This window comes from Nelumbo nucifera, chromosome 2, assembly GCF_055504915.1.
Source record: "Nelumbo nucifera cultivar China Antique chromosome 2, China Antique-T2T, whole genome shotgun sequence".
Lineage (NCBI taxonomy): Eukaryota > Viridiplantae > Streptophyta > Magnoliopsida > Proteales > Nelumbonaceae > Nelumbo > Nelumbo nucifera.
In genome coordinates, this window is record NC_142650.1 from 5,165,398 (window position 1) to 5,191,946 (window position 26,549).

Below are 26,549 nucleotides of genomic sequence, written 5' to 3' on the forward strand. Positions count from 1 at the left end.
AGTTTCTATTACCAAGGCTTTTTAAAACCAAATTGGACAGGGAACCGTTTTGGGGTCTAGTTCTTGGGTTGAACAATCTGAACGGTTGGCTTGAATGGATGACCTGTTCTGACAGAAAAATTAAAAAATAAAAAAAATAGAAAAATTGGCCAAAACCGTTGTTTGGGTCAATGGTTCAACCACCTGAGTCAACAGCTCGCTGATCAAATTAATAATATTTTTTCAAAAAGCGGTTTTGGAGTAAAACGGAACCAATCACATGACCGTTCCCAGTTTTCCAATCCAACCATCCGATCCAGTCCAATTTTGAAAACCATGTCTATTGCAATCCTACAACAAGTGTTTTTTTTTCTTTTTGTATAGCTCATCCCCCAAACCAGGTGCAGCCGGTACAATCCTATAACAAGTCAAATATTCTCTTTTTTTTTATAAATAAAGGAAATAATCAAACAAGACGTGGGAGATAGGGGTGTTCACAAGTCGGGTTGGGTCTGTTGTAGGCTTTTTGCTCAACTGAACCGACCTAGTCGGTTGTTTATATTTATAAATTGAGACTAGCCAAAAGTTTTGAGAAATCGACCAGATCGGTTTGGTTCTTCTTGTGAACACCCCTAGTGGGAGAGATCTGCCAACTAAATCAAGAAGAGAGATGAATTGCAAATCCCATGGGAACTTCATCCCTTTGCTGCCCTTGCTTAGCTAATCAGTCAGTTGCGTTATTTTCTTATTTGCAACTGTGGATATACTTGAATCCAAGGCTGTGTTTGATTACAGTGCAATTTTATTTGCACTAGTACAAATGTATAGGAGTATAAATGTAAAAATTGTAAATTCTTGTTTAATTTTATTTTAAATTTTATTTTATTTTGTTTCATGTCTTAATTTACTTCATTCTTACTGCAATCAAATAAAATAAGCTAAAATTTAAAACAAAAATAAATCAAAATTTATACTCAAATCATTTGCACTGCCATGGTTTTACATTGGTTATTTGCATTGCAACCAAACACAGTTAAGGGAATGCTTCGGAGTTCGGACGATGATATTGCAGTCCTCCAGCATCACTGTATCCAAATTTTAGATTGGAGCGAGTTATGAGTCAGCCTCTTTGATTCGTGAGTCAAGCGTATTATCATCAAGTTCACGTCTTTTTGTTGCACAAACCTCTTGCCACTGCCCAACAAAATATGGTCATACTTGTGATCTATTTGTATTTTATTGGACAAATGCAAGGATTAATTTGTGCAACAATGGTTGCACTCATTCTCCAACGTCTTCCCCTTAAAATTGAGAGAGATTTTGGTCTAGGCCTCCAAAGATCTTTAGTTCCAACCCAGAGTCGGATCTGTTCTTTTGTCTCTGTCCAGTCCTCCCATTACGACCGTTTTTACAAGGCATTATTTGGCACATCCGGCTTAGCCCGGGTTTTGTCCGTAACATCTATACTAAAAACACCTCTTAATCTATCCTACGTATCCACGTGGCACCACTATCCTCTATTTTCTCCTAAATTATTTTTTATTATCTTTAATTTCTATTTAATTTACCTCTTAAATTATCTATAATTTATATTTATCCTCTCCCTTACTTTTCATCCATGTCTACTTAAATAATGTTTGAATTAAAATATTCAATAGTTATTTAAATATTATAACAAAATTATGTAATAACTTTAAAACATGTATTAAAAATAAAAAAATATTATAATAGACTTAATAATGTTTAGATTATTAATAAGTTTATATTTTTATGAAATTCATAATAAAATTATGTAATAACAATATAAATTATAATTTTATGGATTACAAATTTTAGTAATAAAATCATTTAAATTTTATTTAAATAATAAAAATTTAAAATATTATTTAAATATTTAAATAAAAAAAAATATTAAGAATATAAATTAATTATATAACAAAACATTTAATATTATGTAATAACTAAATAATTTTTTAAAAAAATTCAATAAAAAATTTATTCAAATTTATTTTTAAATGATAAAGTGTTAAAAAATAAAATATGTATTAAATATTTCAAATAAAATATTAAAAATGGATAAATAATTATATAAAAAAACATTTAATATTGTGTAATAACTTTCAAATAAAAAATTTAAATAATGAAAATTTTAAATATTTTATTGTAATTTTTGTATTTTTATTATTTATTTATTATATTTATGTTTATAAATTAATTTTCAATAATTGTGTATTTTTTCTATAAATTATCAATAACTATCGGGGATTAAAGTGTTGTTATTTATTAGAGATTTAACTACTAATTTAGTTGAAACTATGAATGTTCATGGGTCAGTTTAGTTGTAGATTGTTTGGCCAACCAAATTGACTTGGTTGGGTTAGGGAGTTGGTCACCCGAAACCAACAGGCCATTAGTGAAAATTGGCCAATTCGGGTTGTATGAGTTTGGATTAATTTTCGATTTGATTGGTCGGTTCAAAAGATTTAAACTTAAAAATTTAAATGTAAAAAATTACAATGGTACTATTAAAAAAATAAATTTAAATTTTAAATTTACAATATAAAATATTTTAGACTCAGAAATATGGGAATTTCCCACTTTCCCATATTAAAAAATTTATATTTGAAATATAAAATATTGATATATATATATATATATGGTCGGATTGGCTCAGTTTTGGTTAATTTACAAATGGCCAAACCAAAATTGACCCAACTTAATCGAGTTGGAAAATAGTTGAACCAAAGTCAATAAAGAATATTAGAAAACCAACCAACTCGGGTCGTATTGGGTCAAGTTGGTCGATTTGGTCAATTTCATTGGTTTGATGAACAACCCTAGATGAAATTAATAATTATTAATTATTTAAAAGTTACAATATAAAGCACCTGTCTACTCATATATATATATATATATATATATATATATGTATGTGTGTGTGTGTGTGTGAACAATATAGACCTCTACATCCGTGGGCCCACACACACGGCTGGGCTGGCATGTGAGCTGCAAGCAGCATGGCCCATTCGGTCGTATCATGTTGTACCAGCCCATGGGCTGGAAACCCAAGCCTAGCACAGCCCGATTTATACCTCTAAAATTAGTACTGCCAAATGGTGAGAGCCTATAGACCTCTACATCGACCTCATACACACATTCCACCATACATTGAGAATATCTCCCATGAATAATAATACAAAAGTTTGGTGAAGGCCATAAAAGTTGAGCATTTTTGCATTACATCATACATGTAAGGTTTTTTTCCTTAATTTTTATCCCTTTATCTTGCAATATCACACGAGTTTTAACACTAATAAAAAGAAACAAAAATGTTTGTTATATTGCTCCTTAATTGGCTCGATGCCATTGCCGACATTCCTCATTTCCGCATAGTTATCAGCCGTGAAACTAGCAGAAGTGATGCCAAGGAAAATTCAAGATGGTTGCTATTATGGTTGTCAAAGGGTCGGGTCAGACCTGATGGATTTGAATTAATTGGGCCGATTCTAGTTAGAGGAACTGGAATTGATGGATCGGCTCTGGGTGCTGATATAGTGTCTTGATTATTATCCATTCAGACCAGCTTCACCCAGTCCCGAATCAATTTAGACTCGACCTGAGTTATATTCATATAATACATAATATATTAAATAAATTAGATATAATATTTAATATATATTAAACATGTTTATTTATTTATGATAATCGGATCCATCAGGCTGGATTCAATTATCCCAAAAAAAACCGATCGATTTGGTTCTGGGTCTGAAGATTACAAACCCTATCGGGTCTGATTCAATTACATTAAATCTGGTCCGGTATAACAGACCCAGACCAAACCCGTTGACCACCCTAATTGCTACCTCGACACCCAAAAGAAAGGGCACTTGACGTTAATACCGTCTAGCATGATGAGCTTGTCTTGGGAGATATAGCCCTTAATGGTGGGCCTTGTATTTTAATTGGTACAAACCCTTGTGTTTCCATTCAAATATGCAGAAAACTTGCCGGTAGTTTTCAATGGTCTCCAAATCGTGACCGAGGACCATTTTGGGAGAAGATCCAAGAAGTCAGTCTTCAATGGTCTCATAGGCTGTAGGTGTATGCTTAGCATGGGCGGAGCTAGAACTTTTTTATGAGAGGGCCAAAAACTAAAATGGGTGGGGGAAGAGGGAGAATAAAGACAGATGGACCATTTAGGGGGCAAACCATTTAGAGTGAGGAGTGGTGGAGGGGAAAAACATATATGAAAGGTTAATATATAAGTGGGAGATTTCTTCTCTAGAATCCTTTCTGCGATAACCACTGGTGGAAGTTGTCACTTGCGTTGCCATCTCCAGCGTTTTGGAAGGTAGTTACAGTTCTCTGGGTGTCTTGGATGGCCGTTACAGTTCTCCGACATTTCAAATACCAGTTACAGTTTTCCGACGTTGTAGATGGACATTTCAGTTATCAGGCATTTTTTTGGATGGCATGTCACAATGGACAGTTATCCAGTGTATTGGATGGCAGTTTCAGATCATGCTGTCTTTTGAGGATTGGTTCGAAGTGGTTAGAAGTTACAGATCATAGCTTTTGGCTTTGTAACCTCCTTTGGCAGTTTTCGTTTTTTGTTGGAAACCTCCTTTGTCAGTTATGCTCACCAATTATGGTGGTTTAGAAATGCATTTATCCACTTTTGTTGGTGATTTTAAGTCACCTTGCTTTGGTTGCAAAAGTTCTTTCGACTATCCTACATCAATCTCTTTATTTTATCCTTCTTGAGAATTGTATATTAACTTTAATTAGCCTTGTTGGCATCTCTTTGTATCACTCTTTTGAATGAATGAATGAAATATGATTTAAGCTTTCAGAAAAAAAAAAAAAAAAAATAGGGGGCATGACTCCGTTGATCCCTTGGCTCTGCCCTTGATGGTTAGCGGCCGTTAACAGCAATAGTAAGAACGTTAAGTAGGTGAGGCTGTTATGCAAAAATGTCATTAGAGATATGGACCTAGATCCAACAACCAACAACTAACAACTAAAATAAAATTCATCAACTCCCTCGATTTAGATCCAACAACCAATCAAAGCACCCGTGTGATTGTAATCAAGAGTTCAGAGCAAATTCTATTTGAGCAGTCTTTAGAGTCTTATATTAAAAATATCTCAATACTTATATGCTTTATTTTATGGGAAGATATTCCCAATGCAAAGTTGCAACAATCAATTGGAACAGTATGGGCATGAGCTTGTCCTGATGAAAGACGATTTCTATAATCAATACCACCTGATCGATCACATCTTTTATAAGACCAAGATATAGATTTTTTCTAGTATCAAATCCTCACCAGATCATGAGCTCGAATTACGAGCTGTTCCCATATCTCTACCCACAAGAAATTATAACTGCACATTGGGAATCTCTCTTATGAGAGATGTTCCCAATATATAAAGGTGGTGATGCTTGGTATGTGGAAACGATTTAAGGGTAGCATAGTGGAACCCAATTGATAAATAAACATTTATTGTAACGTCAATTAACCAAATTGAACTTGCATATTAAAATCTGAAATGACAGAATAATTATCTATCACAAGTAAAAGCTCGGGCCCTTAAGCATCATAATCCCAAAGTTCAGGGTAGTTTCCTGTAATTTTCCATTTTCTTTAATATACGGCACCTTCCCAGAAAATTCTTTCTGATGCGTGGTTTCTCAAAGCCATTAAAATAATGAAAGAAGTACAAAATCATCACGGTCGTGATGTTAAGTGATTTCATATTCTTATTTTCCTTCATTCACATATAATTTAACTTTATGTATCCGAGATGAATCGACATTAGTTAATAACAACAGGGAAATAAACAACTGGAGAATGCCGTGCCCGTGCACTATAACTTTGCTTCCGTATATGCTTGGAATCTCTCAAGCAACCCACTCCTGCTCATGTATGTTGAGCCAATTAAGCAATAGTGTCCATTGAGGTTCAATTTATTTTTTTAAATAAAAAATTAAACGGGAGGAGAATAAATCAATTAAAATTTTATTATTTATAATTTTTTTCAAAGTTGGAAAGTTGCTACTCAATATACATACATAAATAAACATTATCAAAGGGATGCCAGCCATTCCTGTCTTGTTCTTCTGTCTTCTACATGTGCCGCTCAGGCCACTCCACAGCCCAAAATCCCAATTTTAAAAAACAGAAAACAAGGTAGGCACAACTCTTTTATTAGTTAAGCAGGTACACGTGTGAACAATCCAGGAGTTCTTTGCATCTACAACATTTTTATTGGTCTGAGTAAGATGCTTTTAAATAGCATAAACAAAGAATCTTGTTTATAAACATTTCTTCAAAACAAATTCTGATGACTTCTTGCTTGGTGTATCTCCGACCGTGCCATTTTCTGGTTGATTGTAACAGAGATTTGAGATCAAGTTTCGCTATTAGCCTGACTCAATTTAGAAAGAGTATAAATACAAATATGTGGAGTACAAAATTTTGTATTTTACATATATTTACACTATATATATTTATATATTATTTGTACTTCCAAAGTAAACCTAATGTCGAGAGGGATATAATTGTAGAGGGGAGGGGGGTAACCCTGTTGTCTAAAGACAAAAGTAGAAAATCATTGAACAAGACATAAGAGAAGCGTTCACGCTTTAAGTCAATTGCGTGTTTGCATGTTTAAGTCAAGGGTTTGTTGGTACTTGTGTGAAATCTTGGTTTGTCTCATTCCGGGTCTCAGCCTCTTTGATTTCTGAATGAAGCGTATTGTCATCAAGTTGTGACTTGTGATCATTGTCACACAAACGTTTTGCTACTGCCAAACAAATATGCCCATACTTGAGATAGAACCAAAATTTAAAGCAGATCCCTTTTATGTTTTGAAAAAAAAAAAAAAGATAATGTCCGCGTATTTGGACTAGCAAGAATTTGTGCAATAATGATTGCACATATCCTTCTTGTCGTCCTCTAAAGTAATTTTCTCACCTCGAAATTGAAAGAGATTTTGGGCTGAGGCTTCACGATCTTCGGGGCTGAGTTTGAGTTTGTTTCTTACGCTAAAACAAATATGTACCATTCAAAAATTATTTCTCACCGATTCCCTAATATAAATTGATTTAATTTTGCACTGATAAATTTTGTATCTCAACTCTTAGGTTCAGTTTGGAAGGAGTACAAATACAAATATATAAAATAATACAAAATAATACTCATTTGAGCCAAGGATTCATTCAAGCTAAAAACTTAAATTGTTAGTGAGATCTTTGAATAGGTTTTAATTTTCTAACACAGTTTTTGGTTGTAATGAGTATAAACATGGATTCCAAGACTGAAATTCACCTTTTTACATTAACCCAACCAACAAGTGCAAAGTTTGATTCCAAAGAATCGATACAAATTTTACATCAATTGTGAATACAAATGATTGTGATAGCTGTAATTATTAATATAAATGTAGATTTATCAAATGCTTGTAAAATTAAATCTGTTGCTGCGGTGGTGCACGAATCGAGGTTGTAGTTAGATAGTCCTTGCCAATAGGGTGGAGCCGAGGCGGAAGGACAGTGCCACACTTCAAGACCTGTGATCAAGAAAAAAAGTCAGAGGCTCGAGGAGTTGTTCCCGGGTAGGCACTTCAACGCTCAAGTCAATAGAAGGTGGTAGATGGTCAGGCTGAGTAGAGAGGGTGCTGGTCCGAGCCAGAAAGTATTATGAGTGCTAGAAGCCAGAATCCCTTACCTTGAGTGGGAGATGCCCTTTTATAACCGAATGTCTGTGTCCTAGTCGGATTAGGCTTCTGGGGTTGCTGGGATGAGGTTGACCGTCGAGATCCCTGGGATAGAGTCCTAATCCCTAGTGGAATTGTCCTCATCTCTTTTCCTGTTCTTGGTCGTGCTTATCTGTCTGATGTGGCGCTGATGTGGCTAAGAGGATAAGGTGGGGGGTTATGGGAATAGTGTAGTGCAGTCATGGCTGTAGAGCCAACCGAGCTGTACTGACATGGTCGGGGTGACTGGATGATGACTGGGCGGCCACAGTCGTTTAAGGCCAACTCAACCACGACCCGAACAAAATCAAAAGTACATTTATCTCGAGCCGGTCCTCCCAGTAAAGACCGTTTTTGTAAGTCATGATTTGGCAATTGGCACATCTGGCTTGAACCGGGTTTTGGTTTTGATGTCCACATGACTACCAACACTACAACATATGTCATCTCGTCAGTCTTCTCACGAGTTCTCCTGAGTCCTGACTAGACCTGTTCATGGGCCGGGTGGCCCGACGGGCCGGCCCGGTCCTTGGACGGGCTTGAACAGGTATATAGACCCGCGGGCTTAATCTCGGGCCAAAAAGCTTGGCCCGCAATAAATTCGAGCCGGGCTCGAGATTTGCCAAAATAGCCCGGCCCGGCCCGACCTATAAATAAACCTAAAAACCCTAGTTGAATACCCCTCTTTTTTTCACCTCTTTCCCTTATTTTTCCAACCAAATTCTTCTTCTCCACATCCTCTTTCCCTTCTTTATATACTTTTTTTAATATAAATAAATTTTGAATTTATATATTTTTTTAGTGTAAATAAATTCTGATTTATATTGATTATTGAATAGGGAAATTTTCTAATTTTTTTTATTAGGTCGGGCTTCGAGCTTTTTATTAGGACCGGGCTCGGGCCCAAGTTGTAGACGTTGGTCGGGCCGGGCTCAGGCTCGGGCCTAACATATTTTTGTTAATGAAGAGTAAAAGCCCGGCCCGAGCCCGACCCGGCCCGGCCCATGAACAGGTATAGTCCTGACTACCAACACATGGTAAGCTAAGTGGGGCCAGCGATAATGGAATCTTATAGCGTTAGCCCAAAAGAGCGAAACACTATTAATAAAAAGGCAACGCGTGACTCGTTAGACCGTAGAAGACTTTCAGATATCAGCGTATAACAACAAACTGGCCTAGCCGGCTTTTCCATTATAATCATTTCAAAATTGCCAAATGGTTCGAGTCTAGAGGGGCTCCATCCACCGGAAATGGGACCATTTGAAAGGCTTCCATCTACCTTTTCATAGCCAGCTGGCACCTTGTAAACCGTGCGCCTTGAAAGGCTTATATCTCAGAATATCTCTCTGTCTTGTTTTACGTGGCAACTGGCAAAGGCATCCTCCCGTCGCGTCAGGACTTTAGGATTCTTCTCCGTCTATAATAATCTTCACCATACACGATGGTGGATCCGGAAATGGGTCCCTCACCCAAAGTTAGCCCTTCAATGTCGGATTAGAATCCTGATCCGCTCAACAAGTATAGAACCCTTGTTGGACTTGTCTTAACTCATAACACCCATATGATATTTAATTCACTTCATTATTTTCATTGTTTTCTTATTATATAGAAAATAAAACCCTTCGATGTTAGATCTCACGGGCGTTCCCATTAGTGGACGTGAGCACTGAGCACACGAGTAGACGAATAGACAAAATCACTAAATCCTTTGGCATATAAACGTCCCTTTCGTCCGATGCACATACCAGCACCTGCAAATTGCAGTCAGACCCCGACGATGTGGACTGTGGACTGCGAGGCTGGCCTGTCGAATCCCTTGCTTTTGAAGCTTTATGTAGAATAACAAGACAAGAGATAAATACTGCGTAACAATATCAAACAGAAAAAGCCGAACTTCAGTGGGGCCCTACTTTACTATTTGGCTATGGATCCATTGATTCTTTCATCATGTCCTCGTAGTCCGTCCAAATACGTAAACGCTTGTTTTATTATGAAGCGTTGCTACTACGGTAGATATGGAATCAAGTACATGATACATTATTAGATTAGATCAGGGGAACAGCTGTCCCTGTTGCCGGGCGAGTGAGTCCGGATCTCCTCCTCTCAACAATAAAAAAAACCCGTTTTATCGTTAATTTGATCCAAACAAAACTGCCTAATGTGAAACGGGCTGAAGCAAAAACGGTTGCCGTTGTCTTACTTACACAACAAAAAGCAAAAGCATGCATTCACATTGACGAAACTCCGCTTAGTTTTCGTTTTTATCAATTTTGGAAAAGAACAAGGACATGGGGACATCCTCGAGATTGGAGATCACTTAAATAAATAAGTATTGATTGGGAGACCGGCGTCCGGCGAGGCCAAAATTGAGAAGAAATGAAAGGTCTAAGGGAGTATTTAACTATTTATTTATTTCTAAATGAAAGGACAAGTACGGTAACTGATCTCGTGTCCAGCTTATTCGCACGTGTCTCCGTTTTCCAAAGCACGAGAGCCATAAACCACGGGATCCTATGTTTTCCTTCCATGGCAAAACAGAATCTAACAGTGAAATTTCGAATAGGTTTCCAATGCACTTAAAATAAAACAATCTTAAGGGGATCCAGCTATGCGCCAATTAGGGCTGGTTGTCTACTAATTGGAGTTCACCATGGAGCCAGGTATATAGAGGTGTCAGACATTCTGTTAGAGGGTAAGGAGTAAAGGTAGACAGCTAACTACTGAGTGTAATTCCTAGGCTCCAACTGTAAGTTGCTGTGTTTGGTTTGAAGTTCTGAACTTTTCGATGTAAAATAGGAGAGAGACGGAAGCTTGAGGGAAAGTTCATAGAAAAAATTAAAAAAAAAATGACTGAGAAGTGAGAACTTTCACTCCCCTCAACTTTCTATGCTTCTCTCGTCATTATGTTTTATCAAACCAAACATAGCCCAGTCTATTGTAACTTGTAACGGAACAATAGAATATACTCTCTAGTTTCGTACTTTGATCCGTGGGTTGCCTGGTAGGTAAAGGCGGATTTGTGCGTCTCTAATCTACCTATGTACGGCTCTCTACTCTAGCAAGGAGTACGATCACAGCGATGAAGCCCTGTAAAGTGTAAAGTCCCAATCCAACGGTTTCAGTCCAAAGAGAATAATGCAGACTGTACTCCTAGTGAGGACACAGCAGAAGTCAGTACGTCCCATTCCCTCTTTCTTTTGTTTTAACTTTTAAGCCCCCAATAGTCATTTTCACTTTTTCAGTGTTATTTATCAAAAATGAAAAAAAAAGGTCATTTTCAGTTATGGGCTGGGCTGGGAGTGGCGGAGTGCAGTGGACCATAAAAATTCAGGGGCCAGGGTGTGTGCTATATCAACCCAGTTTCTGATTGGCTGAAGGGCTATTTCGATAACTTCAATGAACTAACTCCCTATGCATAATTACAATAATAACCTTGAAAGTCGTGGGTCCTAATTAGTTAGGCATATCTAAGCACCCAACTGCTCGAACGGTGAGGATCATCAAACTCAGCCAAAATTTCGGAGAGAGATCCAAAGGGACCGGCACCTCCAGCTCCAGGTTGATTTGAGTATAAATAAATAATTAATTAACTGATTAAATGTGAATTATCGACGGTTCAGAATCGGTTATATTCCAATACAAAGACTCGAAGAGTTAGGACTCGGGAGCCACGAAATTAAAGAATGCTTTACTTTTTTTCACTGTTGAAATTTGGAAAACAAAGTAGGAGAATATAACAGGAAAATTAAAAAGTGGAGGTGGAGTAGTGGAGGCGTCGAGGAATTGGGATCTACTGCCATAGAGAGCTCCTCACACCGATCTAACAGCAACATCCCACCGTATATTAGAAACATCTCTCATCAATAATAACATACCATTACGGAAGATTTTCCCGATGTGCGGCTGAAAGATGCTGAGAGGAGCGCTCTGTGAGGAGCAGATCCGGACTCGGGTATAGGGGGAACTGGGAAGAAGAGGGACCGAAAAGGGAGAGAGGGGGTCACGTTTCTCAATGAGGAGAAGGCAAGCAAGTCGCCAAAGCGATAGAAGCGCTCTCCTTTTCTAACAAGAGGCAAGAGGAGAGGTTGCTTCTCACTTTAGTTAGAGAGACCATCATAGAGAGAAGGGAAGGGAAGTTGCACGGCATCTTCCTATTAGCTTTGCTCTTCAGCTTCCCGAAACCCTAAAAGATCTCATTCTGCTCTCTCTCTCTCTCCCTCTGTTCTTCCTATTTCCTTTGTTATTTTCGTGGACTTGGAAGCTCATATTTTATTTGGAATTTACGATTGGTTTCTTGGATTTGATTCTTATATAAGATTCGTTTCTGCGTTTTTTGATAGGTAGATCATGAGATTTATATGTTGATTAATTCGTCGATTTCTGGTGAATTCACCTGGAAAATTCATTAACTCCTTTCTTGTGCATCTTTACTCTTCTCGAGTGCGCTATTTTACTAAATCTCGATGGGGAAAGGGGGGCAAGATTATGGAAGACGAGATACCGGTGGATCCAAGCCCTCAGACCGAGAAATCTGTCCGGCGTGGGCTAAAGACGTCGAGGACTGTCTGAAAGTGTTCAACGTCGACAAGGACCGGGGATTGTCAACTGAAGAAGTCGAGAAGCGGCGTCGGATCTATGGCTGGAACGAATTGGAAAAGCATGAGGGCCCGTCAATCTTGAGTTTGATTCTCGAACAGTTCAACGATACTCTAGTGCGGATTCTACTCGTTGCCGCAGTTGTATCGTTTGTCCTCGCTTGGTATGATGGCGATGAGGGGGGCGAGATGGGAATTACGGCGTTCGTGGAGCCTCTCGTGATTTTCTTGATCTTGATTGTGAACGCCATAGTTGGAGTCTGGCAAGAGAATAACGCCGAGAAAGCCCTAGAAGCTCTAAAGGACATTCAATCCGAGCACGCCAACGTGATTCGTCATGGGAAAAAGATTTCCAGTTTGCCCGCGAGGGAGCTCGTTCCGGGCGATATCGTTGAACTTCGGGTAGGCGACAAGGTTCCAGCCGATATGCGGGTTTTGCATCTGATAAGCTCCACTGCGAGGATCGAGCAGGGCTCACTGACGGGTGAGAGTGAAGCGGTTAACAAGAACAATAAAGCCGTTCCAGAGGACACTGACATTCAAGGGAAGAGATGCATGGTTTTTGCGGGGACTACTGTTGTCAACGGAAGCTTCCTCTGCTTGGTTACGCAAACGGGTATGAACACGGAGATCGGGAAGGTGCATTCTCAGATACACGCTGCTGCGCAGATGGATGAAGATACCCCCCTGAAAAAGAAGCTTAACGAATTTGGAGAAACTCTCACTGCCATAATCGGAGTGATCTGTTTGCTGGTGTGGCTAATCAATTTTAAGTACTTTCTAACCTGGGATTATGTGGATGGGCGGCCAGCTAATTTTAAGTTTTCTTTCGAGAAGTGTACTTACTACTTCGAGATTGCTGTGGCATTGGCAGTGGCGGCCATTCCGGAAGGTTTACCGGCGGTTATTACAACTTGCTTGGCGCTCGGCACCCGAAAGATGGCTCAGAAGAATGCTCTTGTACGAAAGTTGCCTAGCGTCGAGACTCTGGGTTGTACAACAGTGATTTGTTCTGATAAGACAGGTACCTTGACTACCAATCAAATGGCAGTAGCAAAGCTGGTGACCATGGGTCCTCGTAAAGATTCACTCAGAACTTTCAAGGTAGACGGGACCACGTACAATCCTTCCGATGGCAGAATACATGACTGGCCAACTGGTCCTATGGATGCCAATCTTGAAACGATTGCAAAGATTGCTGCTATCTGCAATGATGCAGGTGTTGCACAATCGGGGAATCACTACGTCGCTAACGGAATGCCTACTGAGGCAGCATTGAAGGTAAAATCACTATATTTTGTTTTCTTTTCCTTTGTTCTTATTTATTATGTAATAGCAATTGTACCCTTTCATTTGATTGGCGGAAATCTAGTCGTTAAATGAAACTGAACGCAGCCTGAGGAGCATATAATCCAAAACCATAGTTTCCAATCTAATGGCTAACAAATTACTGATGATTGGATTCTGTTTCTTGTAGAAAGTAAGGTTAGCCTCTCAACCGGAAGTAGACAACAATGTGCCCCACTTATTTTTGGTTGTGCATGTTGATTATTCGGGAGCTTTTTCACTTTTTTATTTGGTTCTGTAATAGATATGATTTTATTAGGTAATGGTAAATAATGAAAAATATACAAATTGCCAAGCCCCATTTTATGGACTAGCCTTCTAGGCTTCTATCCTTAAACCTTGGGAGGTTTTTCACTTAATTATGAAACCATGTTTATATCATTACTTGGGTTTATGTGTTTTATTTTTTGTGTATTCTGGGGAGTGGTGGTGGTTCGATGTAGTATTCACAATATTCTTCCAGTAATGAAATGCTCCAGGAGGGAAACACCACTGTTCGAGAACCCACAAACAATGAGGGAACATATTTTCCTTGCTTTTTTTCTATTTTTGGCTGACCACTAATAGGTTGTTGCCAGTGGATGCTAGACAATTAGTAATTAATCTTTTCAGAAGCATATGCCAATAAGACTCTTACCTTGTTTCATTCATCCAGGTAACTATTGACTGTTAAGCAAGTTAGTGTGGTTGAAACTCCTATCTGAACCATTTATTTTTCTACTTTCAGGTCCTAGTTGAGAAGATGGGACCTCCTCAAGGATTTCAGGACTTATCTTTGAGCACTGAAGATGTGTTATGTACGTTAAAACATGGAAAAATTAATTCTTTTAGCTGTATTCCATTTTCACAAACATGAATAATTGACCTCATGTTCTCCTTTTTCTGCTTTTATTTTTTTGTTGTTAAAGGTTGTTGCCAGCTATGGAATTCTGTAGAATGTCGGATTGCAACTCTTGAATTTGATCGTGATCGGAAGTCAATGGGTGTTATTGCAACGTCAAAATCAAATAGAAATACTTTATTGGTGAAGGTAACTTTGGAAATACCAATTCTATACTTTTGTGTCATTGTCTTAATTTGCTTCCAATGGAGTAAAGGCAAATAAGTAAAATTCTATACTTTGGCTTACAAATGAAGTTTGTTAAGGATATGAAGGGTTAGGTTACAGGGAGATGAAGGACAAGGGCATTCCAATGGCCCATCCTATTGTTGCTTTAGTTTTTTCTTCAGTCACACTAATTCACAGATCTCTCCGTTTTCATTCATTGAAGCTTTCTACTATTATGACTAAGTATGGGCAGAATGGTTTTTCTCACAGCTGTTCTTTACTTGATTGTTATTGTTCGTTATCAATGAATTCTGGATTGAGCACGACATTTGCTACCTCCCAACTATCTATAGCTTTTCTTCTTTGTCAAGGTGTCTTTTGGCTGTGACAAAGCATTTCTGACAGAATTGCTACATATGGCAGGGTGCAGTAGAGAATGTATTGGAGAGGAGCTCCTATATGCAGTTGTGTGATGGCACTGTTGTGCGATTGGATCAAAGCTCTAGGGATCTTATTTTACAATCCCTTAATGAAATGTCAACAACTGCACTGCGCTGTCTTGGGTTTGCATACAAGGAGCCTTCTGAATTTGCAACTTATGATGGTGATGAAAATCATCCAGCCCATGACCTCTTACTTAAACCATCTAATTATTCATTTATTGAAAGTGATCTTATCTTTGTTGGTTTGGTTGGATTAAGGGTGAGTCAACACATGTGCCATTTTACACTCATTTGTTATATGTTGACTGTAATGACTAGTTAGGCAATTTTGAGGAGCTAACAGTAATCAACATGTTGTAGGATCCTCCTCGAAAAGAAGTTCACAAAGCAATTGAGGACTGCAGAGCAGCTGGTATTCGTGTTATGGTCATAACAGGAGATAACAAGAATACAGCAGAAGCAATTTGTCGTGAAATTGGTGTATTTGGTCCTTATGAGGACATTAGCTTGAAAAGCTTAACAGGCAAGGAATTTATGGATCGTAGTCTTCATGATCAGAAAAGGCATTTGAATCAAAATGGCGGGCTTCTCTTCTCTAGGGCTGAACCAAGGCATAAGCAAGAGATAGTGAAATTGTTGAAAGAAGATGGGGAAGTGGTTGCGATGACTGGTGATGGGGTCAATGATGCCCCTGCTTTGAAATTGGCTGATATTGGAGTTGCAATGGGTGTCACTGGAACTGAGGTTCTTTTTTCCACTGGTTGTCATGTTGCAATATTTTTGTGCATTTAACAGGATGATTTGATAATTTTTTATTGTTTTTCTATGATTTGTTGCTTTAGGATTCTTGTGTTGGATAGGCATAAGCTGTAAGTTATGTTATTCTTTGAGATCATATCATTGTATTTATATCATCATTTTCTTTTCACCTAAGCTTCTAAGTTCTAACTACAATCCTTGAGCATCAATATTAGGACATCAGTTAACTTGCATTGCAGCATGAGATTCAGGATAGGAAAACACAGTTTATTGTCTTTAAAATTTCCTATTATAAAATTTGAAGATTTGTAACATTCAGATGCTCATGCAAATTCTTGGGGTGTTCAAGTGAATGAGAAGATGTTCACATTGGTGCTACATTGCATTCTAGATGCATTTTTCTAATTGCTCTCTTGGGGCAGTTCATGTCTTTGCAATGCTTCTTGTTGGGGGTTTTAGGCATTTGTATGCATGTAGTTCTGTCAAGCTGTAACAAAGCTTCTAGAATCAATGTAGTTCTTTAGGTTTTTGCTATTGTTCCTGAAATTATGCCCTTCTAAAACTGTTTATCATTTTTACTCTTTTTATATCACTATTTTCTTGAATGCCATCTTAATGCTTGTTCCTTTCTTGTAGGTTGCAAAGGAAGCTTCTGACATGGTGTTGGCAGATGATAACTTCAGTACAATAGTTGCTGCAGTGGGTGAAGGCAGATCTATTTATAACAATATGAAGGCATTCATCAGGTTCACTGCTCTTTCTTTTCTGTTCCCCATGTCTTTTCCATTTATGGTGTTTAAAATTGGTTTTGTTTTGTCATTGATAAAAAATGGTTTTGTTTTGTACTTATTTACTAAAGTTGCAAGTTGCAAACTGTGGGATGTATATAACAATAATTTTTTTTTTGCATACTTGCTATGTCATTAATATGAAGGGATTATGTCAAATACATTCTAGAACTTAATTAAAAATGATAAATCTCTAGATGTGTTTCATGAATCCTCATCATCCTCTGCTGTGAAATTTTCTGCCTTAAATATGGACATTGAGAGTGTGGCTAGAAGTGGATTGAGAAACAGAATTCTGGAAAGAATCCCTGACAGCCACTTACGTTGTTTTAGTACGATTTGTAGAACTCTTACTTGTGCCTGCTGAGATATTTTAAAATGCCATTTCATTGTCCAACTACTAACCAAATGGCAATTAACTCCAAAATTTGTAGTCCACGGTAGATGCATATTGAGTGAGTTTAAAAACAAAGCTTTTTAGAAAGATGTCCAGGGTTCAGCTGATGAATTTGAATATGACAGTCAGTTCTTGGAAATAAACATATTATTATTCCTTCAATTTGTATTCTCTATATTGCGGGGTCTTAAAATCTTCATCTATAATTTGTAATCGTTGAGGTCCCAGTTGCTATCTGACAGTTATGCTTTATGTATTTGTGGCATTATTTCAGGTACATGATCTCCTCAAATATTGGCGAGGTTGCCTCTATATTTCTAACAGCAGCTTTAGGTATTCCGGAAGGGTTGATCCCTGTCCAGCTTCTGTGGGTCAATCTTGTCACTGATGGCCCTCCTGCAACAGCGTTGGGATTCAATCCACCTGATAAAGACATAATGAAGAAACCACCTCGTAGAAGTGATGATTCCTTGATCACTGCTTGGATTTTATTCCGCTACCTGGTACTTCATTCCTCGATGCCAAAAACCGTTTCTTCTTGACTTGTCTTTTGAATATGTTTTGGGATTTAGTCCATGTATAATTCTTTTATTCTCAAACTTGTGCAGGTCATTGGGTCCTATGTAGGGATAGCAACCGTGGGTGTGTTCATTATATGGTATACACATGGATCTTTCTTGGGTATTGACCTGAGCCAAGACGGCCACACTCTTGTCACCTATTCCCAACTCTCCAACTGGGGACAGTGTCCTTCCTGGGAAGGGTTCACAGTTTCTCCTTTTACAGCAGGGTCTCAGGTGTTCTCATTTGATGCCAATCCCTGTGATTATTTCCAGGTTGGCAAAGTTAAGGCCATGACTCTCTCCCTCTCTGTCCTGGTGGCTATTGAGATGTTCAACTCTCTCAATGCCTTGTCTGAGGATGGGAGTCTCTTGACAATGCCCCCATGGGTTAACCCTTGGCTCCTGTTGGCCATGTCAGTCTCCTTCGGCCTGCATTTCTTGATCCTTTATGTTCCTTTCCTTGCCCAAGTCTTTGGGATTGTGCCTCTTAGCCTCAACGAGTGGTTGTTGGTGTTGGCGGTAGCATTTCCCGTTGTCTTGATTGATGAGATTCTCAAATTTGTTGGGAGGTGTACAAGTGGGTACCGAACATCTTACTCAAGGAAATCATCCAAGACAAAAGCAGAGTGAGGAGCAAAGAAGGGGTTGGTGCTTCTCCAAGTCTCTAATAGAACCATTACCATGGTGGAATTGGTGCCGGGGGCATTTCAGGTTGGCTAGTAAGCTTGGTCCACCTTAAAATCTGCTGCAGTTATACAAGAAGGCTTAGCCTGGAGCTTGAAGATCCGAGTAACGAGGGACTTCCCTAATATATAATTTGGTTGGGGAACTTCACTTTTGTTTTTTTTTTTTATTATATTGAATTTATTTCTCTTTTCCAATTCATCCAAGAAACCCAGAACTCAATTTTGATGTTTAAACGATGCAAACATGGAAGCAGTTGCTATACTTGTTTCAACTTCAAGACTTGTACCAGTTTTTGCGGGAGAAATCACTTGCATGTTTCCATGATCCCATTAAATGCAAATAATAGGCAAAATTTTAAGTTTGAGCAACTCAGATGTGTATTTCATTCATTATATTGCTTCGAGATGAATTCTTGCTCTTCGGGTCTTCCATGTTTCCATTTTAAGCCCCGTAGGGTGGGAGTAAACCATATAACCAATTCAGGGGTCAACCAATCTAATTGATGGTTGATTACCAAATCATCCCTCCATGTGTCTAAGGTTGGAATGTTTAGCCAAGAAGCCTTGGATTTTACGGTCAAGTGGTTGAACGGTCCAACCATCATATAGCTCTATCTTCAGACCCATCTGGTATGGGAGGCATTTTTAGAGATAGTTGAGTCTAGAGTGACTATCATAATCACATATCTCTATCTTCAGACCTATAGGTTATGGGAATTTCAGAATGAGCGGAATAATGGCAGTATTCCAAGGTTTAAGGTTAGCAAGGTCTGTCAGGTTTATAAATTTGGTAGTGGAAGGAGACTACTAAGATGGGCTGGTACAAGACAGATGAAAATAGGATATTCTTATTGCATCCCAAAATAAATGGGATATTGTGGCTTCACCTCTTTCATTATATTCCGACAAGCTGCCTATTGGAACATCTCTCAATGATATATACGATATAGGAGATGTAGGGAACATTCCAGTTTGCATTCAAATATAAAATGCAAGAAGAAATCAATTCTACATAATACAAATACTATAAAGTCTGCCAAAGATGAAGATACGGGGCTACTGTGGAGTGTAATGGGGTATATACGCTGTATGACTGATGTGGGGTGTTATCATCCGTTGCACAGCCTCTAATAAAGCTATGACATTCAGTTCATCGGGATATAAAATTGGGGTTAAGGGCAATTTTTTGCCCTGAATATCAATAATAAGTAATATTTTTATAAAATAATTAAAATAATATAACTTTTTTAGAAAAATATCAAAAAAGGGCAATAATACTGTTCATCGTCTTCTGCTCTTTCAAGAGGAAGACGATGGAATGATATTTTTGCCCTGGATAAGGGCAGTGGCTCTGTGTTCATCGTCTTCCTTCTCTTTTCTCACCCAAGAAAATGGTTTACAGCAATGGTAATTCGTTTGAGGGCAATGGGCTGTTGATCTTGTATTTGTTTGAGGACTCTGTAATAATATTGAAACGCTGCAATTTTTTCTGTACTTGGTCTGAACTTCTGAGTTGTGACAGTTCGAAGTGTAGCAAGAGTGGATTGGTCTCGCTGGCGGTGAATGCAAAATAGATCGATCTCATCATGCTCCCACATGGCAAGCTTCGGAATAATCCAACAAAAGAGAAAACAACAGAAAGAATGTTAACTTTTTTTATATTTCTCTAAAAAAGTTATCATTACTTTTTATTGATATTCACGGCAAAAAGTTGCCCCGAATGTAAATGAGAATAAAATTATAGATTTGGATCAGATAAAAGTGCAAATTATAATTACAAACAAAAGGTGAAATGATGCAAAATTTATATCTCATTTAGAGATTTGCAGTGCAAACAGAAAGAGCCTGAAGGAAAGAAGGGAAGTAGTCTTGATCAAATTTGTTAGAGTTCCAAGTTCCAACCCTCAACCACCGGTCTGCAAGTTGTAACCAGTACCTTTACATGCTGTTCTAAAAGGATGCACATTGAGTTTGCCTCATCCAAGGTTCAAAGTATCAATATGTATTGGTCAATACGTGCCGATAGCCTACTGATATGCCCCTCCAAGGGTTGTATCGGGTCAGACACTGGTTCAGAGGGTAGCTGGGCCCTTAAACTGATCCCTCTGAATCAATTTCGTAAAAAATAAATAAAACTTTAAAAAAGTACCAATACAGGCCGGTACACCCTACTGGCGTATCAGCCTGTGTTGATACTTTGAACCTTGGCCCCATCCACGAGGACCTGCATAGTTTGTGGGAATAGGGCCAGCATCGAAATTGGAATGAATCATTCCGATTTCAACCATCTGATGGGCAGCATTGGAATTTCATTTTCATTCCTGGTAGAATCAATGGCATTCCTCATTTGAGACCTTTCCTTGAAAATGAAATTTCATTCCAGCTGATTCCAATTCTGATTCCGATTTTTATTTGAACCAAACAGACTAAGCTATAGGAATAAACCACGCTGATTCTAATTCTAAGAGATTTTGATTCCAATTCCAAAAACAAACCAAATGATCCTTCAACTCAATCCAAACCCAATCTGACCAACCCAAACCCCAAATTTCACCTTCTGTATTAGACCCAAGGTTTTTAAAACCGACCCAGAGAACAGACTAGTCAGGGGTCCGGTTCCTGGGTTGAACGGTCTAACCGTTCGAACCAAACGATCAGCCCGTTCTGGCAAAAAAAATTTAAAAATTAAAAGAAAAATGATCAAAATCATTCGAACGATTAACCGCCTGGGTCAGCGGTTTGTTGACCAAAATCAATGATTTTTAGGAAAAATCCATTTTTCTAGAAAAATGGAACCGGTCCAATCCGGCACCACCAGAACCGACCATCCGGTCCAGTCCGGTTTTGAAAACCATGATTGGACCTATTGGTTGTTGTTGTAGTAGTAGTAATTGAAAACGTAGGCATTTTACGTTTGCTTACGAGTTACGACATATACATGGCCCCCTCTTGGGCTCTTCCACTCCGCCACCAGTTATGTAGTTTTGTTAGCTCCAAATTTGGTAGATCTTTAGGCACAACTAAAACAACTACCTACGCAACAAAAATAGCATATATGCATTGCCTATTATTTGTTTCCATGAGTCGTATGAATTGAAATTCATATACAAGTATACAACACTACCCAATAGGCCAATAATAAATATATAATAATAAGAAATAAGAAACAAGTTTTTCATTTCAAATTTTCAATCCAGCTTGAAGTTAACTCTTTAATGAACTATTTCTCAGACCTGAAGGCTGAAGCTGATGAAATTTGCAACTCTCTTCAACAAACAACTGAACAAGAATTTGGGTTTCCCCACTCCCCAGTTCCCAGTAGATAAACACCCGTACCTAACAACCCCTCAACAGGAATTGGAAAGAAGACGTGCAGACATCAAATTAGGAGGCGTAGGTCACCACTCGTCACCTTGGAACGCTCGTACACGTAGAAAAATGTAATTAATTAAAGGAATACATTGACCTCCATTTTCGCCGTTAATGTTAACCATTTACCTTCCTTCCTCTCCAATTCCGCCGTTAACGTTAGCTATTTACTTCCCCCTTTGGCTCTTACACTCGCACCCGTCCCTATATAAGACCAGCTTTGGGTTACAGACAGAGAGCCGTAGAAAGCCAAGCCCCCCCAGCTTCCAATGTCTCCCGTCGGAGCCGATAAACATATCCCGGCGAAATTGGTCGTCGATAGCAAACCAGTTTTCGAGCCGAGGCCAGCCATGGAGCTTCAAGGCCTTGCTCCTCGAGGGGTCCAAAACACTGGACCGTCTCCGACCCTCAGTGAACTCTTCTGGCGAGTGGAGAACGCCCAAGACGAAGCCACCCGCATTGAGACTCCCCGGCACCAGTCGCTCGACATTAACGACACCGGTGTTGACTCCAGATATCTTCCTTTTATTCTTTCCTTCAATAATCTGACATACAGCGTGAAGACTCGCCGTAAGATTTCGTTTCCTGCGTGTTTTGGCCGGGCCAAGAGTCTCGGAGCAGCGGCGGGTCCAATCCATAACGACCCTAGGGTTTTAAATTCAAATACCAAGGTTCTCTTGAATGATATCTGCGGCTATGCCAGAGAAGGAGAAATACTTGCCGTTCTGGGTGCCAGTGGATCGGGGAAATCAACTCTTATTGATGCTCTAGCCAGTCGTATTGCCAAGGGGAGCTTGAGGGGATGTATAACCTTGAATGGCGAAGTTATACCGTCTCGACTTCGTAAAGTGATATCTGCGTACGTCATGCAAGATGATCTGCTCTTCCCAATGTTGACAGTGGAGGAGACGCTCATGTTCTCTGCCGAGTTCAGGCTTCCACGCGAGCTCTCTAAATCGAAGAAGAAAGCTAGAGTTCAAGCTCTGATCGAACAGTTGGGTCTGACAAACGCTGCCTATACGGTGATCGGTGATGAGGGCCACAGAGGTGTTTCCGGTGGAGAACGCCGTCGTGTTTCCATTGGAATCGACATCATTCACGACCCGATCGTATTGTTTCTCGACGAGCCGACGTCGGGACTCGACTCCACGAGTGCTTTCATGGTTGTGAACGTCTTGAAGCGCATCGCTGCGAGCGGCAGCATCGTTATCATGTCCATTCATCAGCCCAGCTTCAGAATCATCGGCTTACTCGACCGTCTACTCTTCCTGTCACGTGGACAGACCGTGTTTAGTGGCACCCCCGACGATATGCCGAATTTCTTCTCCGAATTCGGACGCCCGATTCCACAGAACGAGAACAAAACCGAATTTGCTCTCGATTACATTCAGGAACTGGAGGGATTGCCCGGGGGAACGAAGAGCTTGGTTGAATTCCACAAGTCATGGCAGCAGAAAATGAATCACCCATCGACCTGTGGATACGATAGACAGGGTCTCACGCTGAAAGACGCCATCGCTGCCAGCATTTCAAGAGGAAAGCTGGTTTCCGGAGCGACGAACGATGCGAGCGGTACATCGTCGGTGCCAACGTTCGCTAATCCATTCTGGACTGAGGTGGCGGTACTATCCAATCGATCGATGACGAACGCGAAGCGGATGCCGGAGCTGGTTGGGGTCCGTTTAGGAGCAGTTTTGGTAACTGGTATCATCTTGGCTACCATATTCTGGCATGTAGACAACTCTCCCAAGGGCATCCAAGAGCGACTGGGATTCTTCGCCTTCGCCATGTCGACGACATTCTACACCTGCGCAGAGGCGATGCCAGTGTTCCTGCATGAGCGATACATCTTCATGAGAGAGACAGCTTATAACGCATATCGTCGGTCGTCCTACGTTCTATCTCAGTCTCTAGTGTCCATACCTTCTCTGATATTGCTGTCATTGGCGTTCGCGGCGGTAACGTTCTGGACGGTGGGTCTGGCAGGGGGATGGTCAGGTTTCTTGTTCTATTTCTTGATAATTGTGGCTTCCTTCTGGGCTGGGAACTCGTTTGTGACGTTCCTGTCGGGAGTGATCACACAGGAGATGATGGGGTACACGGTGGTGTTGTCGATGCTGGCATACTTCGTGCTCTTCAGTGGCTTCTTCATCACAAGGGATCGAATCCCGGCGTACTGGATATGGTACCATTACATATCGCTGGTGAAGTACCCATTTCAGGGGGTGTTGCAGAACGAATTCGACGACCCGGCGAAATGCTTCGTGAAGGGTGTTCAGATATTCGACAACACGCCGCTTGGGATGGTGCCGGAGGCCATGAAGGTAGGGTTGTTGAAGAAGATGAGCAGTTCGTTGGGGATGAACATCAGCAGCAACACCTGCGTGACGACGGGAGTGGACATATTGAGGATGCAGGGGACTACTGATCTGAGTAAGTGGAATTGCTTGTGGGCTACTGTGGCTTGGGGTTTCTTCTTTAGGACTCTGTTTTACTTCACCCTGTTGTTGGGAAGCAAGAATAAGAGGAAATGAGAAATGAAAACAAAAATAAAAATCTTTTTTAATTTCTTGTAATTATATTGTATTAGCAGCTGGGTTTGGTTTTGTATTAAGCTACCGCTCGATACGATGCTTGTAATTTTTTCCTAACTCCTTTGTGTTTCTATAGAAAAAATAATAGAAATTCTTCTGGTTTTATGAATTTACATCTACTTCAAGAAGTCAGGATTTTTCTTTTTTTTTTTTTTGTGAGGTGTGGAAGGAGTAAGTGTCCTTAATGACTAGGGTTAATTACTACACCCTTCGAGTTCAGGAGTTGTGAAAAGACTCCTTTGAGTTTGAAGCATCAGAACAAAAAAGAAAAAACAATTAAGACATTCCCCTCTCGACGAGTTGAATTTACTCTCTCCACGTGGAGAGAAAAAGCCCATCTCTCATGCCGTGTAGTAAATTGGCGGTCTATTATTGCTGTCCAGGTCCAACATGAATGGCCTAAATCAAATGCACAGAGACAAAGAAAGAAAGAGTAGATTCAAATTACAATTGGAAAATGGAAATGACTGAAGATGGAAGAGAGAGTGTCTGCCATAAAATTCGGTTTTGAAAATGACGAGAACCAAATTATGAGAGAGGTTAAACGACCAAGAGACTTTCCTTTGCTTTGGGTTTTTTTTTTTTTTGGATAGGGGATTTGACGGGCCGATGGATGGTTTTCTAATTTTTATTCTTTTTTTTGGTCTCTTGACTCTTCTTCTATGTTCTATCGTCATTAGTCCATTCATAAATCATAGCTTGCGTGCATGCAGCAATTCATAAATCACAGTTACCCATGACTCTGTTGCAAGTATGGATTTTCTATTTTAATCCTACTTGTATTGTATTTGTATTCTAGCCCAACCGGGATTTCGGCAATACCAACTACCCATAAATTTTACAATTTCATCCTAATTGCGTCTTTCTTTTTTTCCCAATTCTCCCCAATTCTCTACAAACTCAATTTGTTTAAACCAAGTGTCTCAACAACTCAACTCAAACTGTGGACTGTGGCCAATTTCCATGACCCCTGGTGAAAATTCTTTGGTTTCAATTTTTTCAATGCTAGCGATAGGAAAGCCGGTTAATCCGGTTAACATCAGATATTTAATCCAGACGCTTTAGTCTCTGTGATGTAAGGTTGAAGAGGAAATAAAAAAAAAAAGGTCCTATCTCCCGATAACAGTAAGACACGATTACACATTTCCAAACGTCCCTTTGGACCGGTACAAGCAACCATCAATTAACGTGGACAAGGGGAGCCTGACCACCATACTAACCTGATTGGCCACGTACCATCCTGTTCGACTGGCCTGATTAGCGCGGACTTCGTAGATTGAAAGGGGACCCTACTTACTTGAAAAACATTTATTTATGATAAATTACGGTCGTAATTAAAGATTTTTAATTAGCACAAGGAACCCCGATTTATCGTTTGGCGTGGCAAGGTTAAGGTTCAAAATATTGATACTCTATATCTATGTTTTTTTATGTTTTATTTTATTTTTTTAAATCGGTTCAGAGAGATTGATTTAAATCCCGACTATCCTTAAAACCTGTATACAATCCTGGGAGATACCGATAAGGCCCCAATATGATATGTATCAGCTGATACGGGTCAATAACGATATTTTGAACCTTGACGAAATTGGCTTAGTTTAGCTTAGCTTGCTTTGACATGGGGGTCGGCCTTTATAGCCGACAATCTACATACACAGTCTGTAACTACTAACCATACATGGCTCACAAGTCACAATCTTCATTCTCAAGATGGGGTAGAGAATATGACCATTCTCTCAAATGGGGAATACCATTCCACCAATGATGGGAATAGTATTCTAACTCCACCCAACCAAACTGATTTTGACTTAAAAACCCTATTTCTGCAAACCAGCCTTTAACTTGTTTCAATATTGTTAGTACACCTCACGTCGATCTCATTGCACATCCCACCATGTATTGAAAACATCTCCACCATAAATAACACACAAAGTATAAAAGATGTTCCAGTAGTATTTTCTTGAGAGTTCAGCCACTGATACGGCTGATGGTACATATTTTGAATCAACTGGAAAAGGATTTCATTCGCAAGATGGGGTAGAGAATATAGCCATTCCATAAAATGGAAAATACCATTCCACCAAGTATGGGAATTGTATTCTAACTCCAAACCAAACTAACTTTGATTCAAAACCCCTATTTTGACAAACCAAATGAGCCTTAACTTATTCCAATATTGTTAGCACACCTCACATCGACCTCACTGCACATCCCACTTAG

General features: G+C 39.3%; 1 protein-coding gene and 1 pseudogene across 2 annotated transcripts; both read left to right on the forward strand.

Moving 5' to 3' along the window:
- Positions 1 to 11,722: 11,722 nt before the first annotated feature.
- Positions 11,723 to 18,735, forward strand: LOC104594684 (calcium-transporting ATPase 4, endoplasmic reticulum-type-like). Its single transcript, XM_010255093.3, has 8 exons — positions 11,723 to 13,616; positions 14,410 to 14,479; positions 14,591 to 14,712; positions 15,154 to 15,432; positions 15,534 to 15,917; positions 16,569 to 16,678; positions 17,392 to 17,620; positions 17,726 to 18,735. The coding sequence occupies exons 1-8, from the start codon at positions 12,204 to 12,206 to the stop codon at positions 18,308 to 18,310; spliced, it is 3,192 nt and encodes a 1,063-aa protein (XP_010253395.1). The 5' UTR covers positions 11,723 to 12,203; the 3' UTR covers positions 18,311 to 18,735.
- A 2,766-nt stretch (positions 18,736 to 21,501) lies between these two features.
- LOC104594685 (ABC transporter G family member 6 pseudogene) lies at positions 21,502 to 24,442 on the forward strand (annotated as a pseudogene). The gene has a single exon (XR_016082900.1). The product of XR_016082900.1 is annotated as an ABC transporter G family member 6 pseudogene (transcript).
- Positions 24,443 to 26,549: the final 2,107 nt, after the last annotated feature.